General features: G+C 37.2%; 1 protein-coding gene across 42 annotated transcripts in view; it reads left to right on the forward strand.

Annotated features, from left to right (window-relative positions):
* The window catches only part of Cadps (calcium-dependent secretion activator 1), a 760,773-nt gene that overhangs the window by 508,394 nt on the left and 245,850 nt on the right, over positions 1-6,529 (forward strand). For all 42 annotated transcript variants that reach the window (XM_067093725.1, XM_067093755.1, XM_067093754.1 and 39 more), the window contains one exon: positions 4,192-4,367. In XM_067093725.1, coding sequence (XP_066949826.1) covers positions 4,192-4,367 — 176 coding nt within the window. The remainder of the gene's footprint in view (positions 1-4,191; positions 4,368-6,529) is intronic.

The following is a 6,529-nucleotide window of genomic DNA, read 5'->3' on the forward strand; positions in this document are numbered from 1 at the left end:
TAGAATATCTTTCCAGAATCCTTTTGAGACTTCTCTTAGAATATCTTTCCAGAATTCTTTTGAGACTTCTCTTAGAATATCTTTCCAGAATTTTTTAAGACTTTACTTAGAATATCTTACAAGATTTCTTTTAAAACTTCTCTTAGAATATCTTTCCATAATTCTTCTAAGTCTTCTCTTAGAATATCTTTCCAGAATTCTTTTAAGAATTATGGTAGAATATCGTTCCAGAATTTTTTAAGACTTTAGAATATCTTTCCTTAATTCTTTTAAGACTTCTCTTAGAATGTCTTTCCAGAATTCTTTTAAGACTTCGCTTAGAATGTAGATATCTTTCCTGAATTCTTTTAAAATTTCTCTTAGAATATCTTTCCAGAATTTTTTTAGACTTTCCTTAGAATATCTTTTCATAATTCTTTTAAAGCTTTACTTAGAATATCTCTCCAGAATTCCTTTAAGGCTTTACTTACGATATCTTTCCATAAGTAAAGTCTTAAAAAGAATTCAGGAAAGATATTCTCAGAGAAGTCTTAAAAAGAATTCAGGAAAGAAATTCTAAGAGAAGTCTTAAAAAGAATTCTGGAGAGATATTCTGAGAGAAGTCTTAACAAGAATTCTCGAAAGACATCTCTCCAGAATTCTTTTGCTCTCCACAAATTTCAGTGTCAGTCCTCTTCCTCTCACAGAAAATCTAGACAACATGGAAGAGCCATTCCTTCTTGCTAGATTGGCTGGAGGGATGACATTTATGGTTTTTATTTGTTTGTTTGTCGACGTAATTCATGAAGTATTCTTCTAAATCCCCCCCCCCCTCCTTTATTTTTACCGGGAATGCAAGAGACAGAGTTGAGAGACATGACAGAATTTTCTTCTTGGTTACATGTGAGGTTTCTTCAGACAGAGGGTCAAGGCCACGAACTTTATGAATTCCATATTCGTGGGGAAAAATGGCAAGATATATTCGTTGTTTAATGAGCCTTCACTGCACTACGAATGTGTGAGGTGGCAATTTTGTGAAAAGATTCATTGACATTCAAATAAAATTTGCATCGTGATAAAGTAACTGCTGTTGAGAAATCTTGTTTCCTGATATGAAAAGAACTTGGTTAATTTATTTTCAGAGATTTTCATGTATGTCTTTGTGAAAGAGGTTATCAGATTAAAGACGTAGTAGTTTTTATTTTCTTCTTCTTCTTTTTAAATCTGATGAATCCTTGTTCCCATGCAGAGTAAAACTCCTCCTGTACTTCTTCAGGGTTCGCAAAGACGCGAACTATGAAGTCGAATTCCTGAGAAGGGAGGACTCCCGTTGAATCTTTGAGTGGGATAATGGTTTGGTATTCACGCCTCGGAAGGGTGAAGAGGAGGCAATGCAGAAAGGAAATTGGAGTTAGGTATTTACGCCGAAATGAAGTGAAATAGTTTGGAAGTGTGTGTGTTGAATGCGTGATGTGCCAAGGCTCCCGATTGCGGTCCGATGCTCGATAACCCAAGAGATCCCGAGAATAGACAAGTTGCCTAAGATACGGCGTCTCCTTTTAGCTTTGTTATAGTAATATATATATATATATATATATATATATATATATATATATATATATATATATATATATATATATATATATATATATATATATATATATATATATATATATATATATATATATATATATATATATATATATATATATATATATATATATATTGTAAGGAACTCCAAATTTTACCTACACCCCAAAACAAGTTGGGTTTTTTATTTATTTATTTATCCAGGGTCCTTAACTCAGAGTATATATATATATATATATATATATATATATATATATATATATATATATATATATATATATATAGTTCGTATTATATATATATATATATATATATATATATATATATATATATATATATATATATATATATATATTAATATATGTGTATATAGGTATATAATAAAACACCTTGCATGTTTTATAAACCTATTTCAAGTAAATGAAGGAGGCCAAGTGTCAATTTTGATTTGATGTCATCGTAAACCACCGAGTTCTTGTCGCACCTCTTACATAAATTCAGAGCAACTTGACATAATACTTAAACGGAAAGAAGATGAGTGGCTGTGCTTGCATGTTAATCAGATTTTCTTCCGTTACTGAACAGCATCTTTGCATTTTATTTTCGATAGTGTATGCGGTAACCATGGAAAGTCTTAGATGTCTGTAAATTTAAAAATTGTAAATTTTATCACATTTCTTTGAAGGGGCTTTTTATAGAATATGTAACACTAAATTTGAAAGCAACCAGCCCGTAGATGGGAGCTCATTTAGAGCAAAGGTATGTTGGGACACATGTGGGTTTTAGCGTTTTTTGGTTAAGGGGGGTTGGTAGCAAACTCGCAAGTTGAGTATAAAAGTTTCTCCGTTTTCAGCGTGTAAAATGTTCAATCTACAATGTATTTTTCATGAAGGTTTCTGGTTTACAATATTTTTTGCTTCTGAACACGGTGACATTGTCTTTTATCTATTAGTGAAGCGTTTTCGTTTATGATCATCTGGGTTTCAGGGATAAGTTTCCTATATTTTTCCTTATATGGGAAGTATGTACGATGTAATTTGTTGGGAAGTATAATAAGAATCTCTCTCTCTCTCTCTCTCTCTCTCTCTCTCTCTCTCTCTCTCTCTCTCTCTCTCTCTCTCTCTCAGGCAATCATGAGAAAAGATTGCGAGAAACAAAAACTAGAACGCAGGATCAATCAGGCGCTGACAGCTAGTCAGATGTCCTTCGGGAGAGCATTATCAGCATCCTGCAAGTGGAAGACTCCCTGAGAGCGTCTGATGAGGGTGGATTTAGAGAGAGAGATGCCCCGGAGAAGAAGTTGAAGTGTCGGTAGGGGTTGATGGTGTGTGTCGAGTCCCTGAGGAGGACTTGGTGATGGCAGGACTCTTGGGATGTCCTAGGGAGTGGGGGGAAGAGTGCCTTAATCCTTCTCATGCCGCACGGCAGGAAATGACAACTTGCTCCGTCCCAATTCCGTTTGTCCCTAAGACTCCGAGCCACCAGATAGGATGAGAGATGTGGTGGGCGGGGTAGGGAGAATAGTGGGGAGGGGGTTGGATAAGGGCGAAGGGGTGTTGAGGATGTGGAATGGAAATAGGGATTGCCAAGGGGAGGGCCGACTCCGATAAGACGACGAAGAAAGTGATGACCAAGCAGGCGGAGATTAAAGTGAGGATGTGTTGGCGGTGGTGATGGTGGTGATGATGTGTTGGCGGTGGTGATGGTTGTGAGGATGCGTTGGCGGTGGTGGTGGTGATGATGACGTGTTGGCGATGGTAGTGGTGGGAGGGAAGGTGATGATGGAGAGTCTTGGAAAGCATTGATAGGAAAAAGAAACATTCTGAAAGATGGTGGACCTTTGAATAGTTGCCTCTGAAGATTTATCTGTAGATGCGTCTTTTACAGAAAATGATTTTCCCCCCGATAGAGGACACGATGAGGAAATTTACTTTGTGTCACTTTATTGGCCGCTCATTGCAGCTAACATTTTATTAGTCATCCTATTCTCTTTCCCTCCCGTAGCTTTCTTGCAGATAGCTTCTGCAATCCCGTGCTATGTCTAATCTGTAATTTTTCACATATTTTTGTTGTTTTTTGTCATATTTATTGGTAAAATCGTTTTGCTGGTGCAGTAAATTTTTTTCGTTATTTGTCATATATACTGGTAATATCGTTTTGCTGGTGCAAGTAAATTTTCTGGATATAGAGACATCGGTGCGCATTTATATATTTATTATATATTGCTCACTAAACACCACGGTCTGGAGTTAAACATACAGTATGAAACATTTTGAGGTAGCAAAAGTTAGCGAGAACCATCCACCAGTAAACGCAAGAGAGGGCTTACTGAACACTGGTGGCAACCTAGTAGAACTGAACGTTATGCCTGTTACGATTACTAATAGATGGCAGTGCTGAAAAGCTGAAATAAAGTCAGTTTCATAATACAACCTTGTTTCATTCCCACCTTTTCCCCTGTATAGTTTTATAATACAACCCTGTTCCATATTCCCACATTTTCCCCTATATACCGCTCACCTTTCCTAGGTATATACCATACACCAAGGTCTAGACCTTGCTATACACCATGTATGTTTCCCGATTTTATGTTCATTGAACCGCTTTCTTCTTCTTCCGCAGAGTTTCTTGAAAGGAGAGCTGCAGATCGCAGCGGACGAGGCATTCACGAATGCCGTCCAGAGTTACCACGAAGTATTCCTGAAGAACGAGCGGCTGGCCTCCATGGTAGCGTCCGGGGCGTGTTCACAACACGACCTGAGGGAGGTCTTCAAGCACAACGTTGAAAAGAGAGTCAGGTGAGAAAGTTTAGAAAGTTCTTGAGGACAGAGGCCTGTAGTTACTATCATCTAGAAAGGAGGTTAAGACATACATAGTCCTTTATTTTTCCTTTCTGTAAAAGCTGGTTAAGACCCTATTCTACTAGTATGTTGGTTTCAGTGTGACAGACTCCAATACTCATTATTGTCCAGAAGGCCTTCATAACTTCAAATGACATTTGCAAGCAATTTAGTGTCAGTGCTTGGAAATTAGGCTACCTATTTTTTTTTTTTTTTTTGGGGATGCTGGAATATTTTTATTGAATAGCAATGCAATTTCTTGCTTCTCATTATATCTTGATATTTTCACTTGAATGGTATTGGTGCTTAGTAGTGCAGAAGGATTTTGCAAGCTAGTGGTTGGAGATATTGAGATAATTATTTTAAAACTCTTATACGCCGATGATTCGTAAATCACTGAAAGCCAACAAGTTACTTATCTTACACACATTATACTTTCAAATGTACAATTTTGAAAGTAGATCTATATCTGTACATTTGAAAGTAGATCTATATCTGCGATGTTGTGCGATAATGAAAAATTGCTCACGAATCATAATTACAATTGTATATTTAAAATTTCAAGTTGGCCCTGACCGAGTGAGCTTCTCAGGCGATGTCTTGTCATTAAGTATTTCCTGTTTACGGAAAATTTTCCGGATGCTCAAACTTTCGATTACACAGCAGAGGCACTTTCCCTAATCTTATTCCATTGGAGTTTATGGTGCTCGGAATCGTTTTTGGAGGGGAGTGATGGCACCATGAAATGGGTTTTGGGCGAGTTTTGGTTTGAATGTCTGTTTTAAATGGTGAAGAATGCGATTATTTTTTTAACCGAACGTTGGTTAAATGCTGGGTAATGCTTAGTTAGATGTTTATTAGACTGCACTTTGAGCGAGTGTTATTGCGTATTATTCAGTGGTTCAGAGCGAGTTTTAATGTCTTCAGTGAGGTTCTAGCAAACAATGAATGGCGTTGTGTTTTCTACATTGCGTTATTTTGTTTTAATTTTCTGGCAGATTTTGTTGCATGGTATTAAATGTGAGATGCAAGTGGTTTATTATTAACTTATTTTGTATTTTGTTTAATGACGATGAGTGTTAATAAGCATTTTATGGGCGAGTGTTGCAGTAAAAGCATATTTTCCTTTAATATTGATGAATGCTGTTGGTGCTCTAGATGAGAGTTGACGCTTAAACCTTTTCCCTCCATAGATGTTTATAAGCGTTATTAAAGAGTTGCCTGTGATATCCGAGCTCCTTCCTTCTGCCTAACTGCCCTCACTCGGGAGGCACAGTTGGAGAAGGAGGAGGAGGAGGAAGAGGTCTTCCAGCTCTTCCTCACTCCGGTAAAAACTCTCTGGGAGGAATTTCCTCCTACCTTGACCGTTTACCCTGCTCATTTCGCCGGCTCCCACATTCATTACCCTCCTTTTTTCTTTTAAAAGTTTCAGCTGAATTTATGTAAACCCGACGTTATGTTAAACCCCCGCCCCCAGCCCCTCTCCCCTCCTTCTCCATACCTCGGCTGTTGTCTTTTCCAAGATAATCTGTCGGTAATTGGGAAGAGAGTGCCTGAAGAAAGGACAGGAAGAAAATTCGTGTGCTGTTTAGCTGATGAAACTTGAGTGGTGCAAAGACGCTACTTGATTTTGAGAGAATATCACAGTAATTTATGCTGACAACCTGCTAAGGAGGGTAGGAAAGATTTCAGGATGTAAAGAGAACTAATTAGGTAAAAAGGTGCGGTACTGATGTAATATTTTTGACATTTTCGACAGCATAAAGAAAGAACGCTTATTACGAGTGAAATTCATTGCTGTGCTGACTGATTGTGCTGTTAAGGTAGCTTTTGCTTTTAACCGGTAATTGTTTTTCAATGTTTGATATCCAGTCATTTCAAGTTTCCCAACAGGATGAATTACTCTCAAGTATCGCAGATTTGTTATGAGCTTAAAGTCTCATGTTTAACCGAGTTTTTTTTTTATATGTAGAATCACTATTGTCTTCATTACTTTGGAGTATGTCATAAACCCATTAGAAAATGACTTCGCTTGCTTAAGTATGAAGTTTTTTCAGTCATTGCTATCGTAAATCTCTGTATCGTGCGTTAGAGTTACAGACAGGTTTATGCTCCATGAA

The sequence above is a fragment of the Macrobrachium rosenbergii genome, chromosome 50 (genome assembly GCF_040412425.1).
Source record: "Macrobrachium rosenbergii isolate ZJJX-2024 chromosome 50, ASM4041242v1, whole genome shotgun sequence".
Classification (NCBI taxonomy): domain Eukaryota; kingdom Metazoa; phylum Arthropoda; class Malacostraca; order Decapoda; family Palaemonidae; genus Macrobrachium; species Macrobrachium rosenbergii.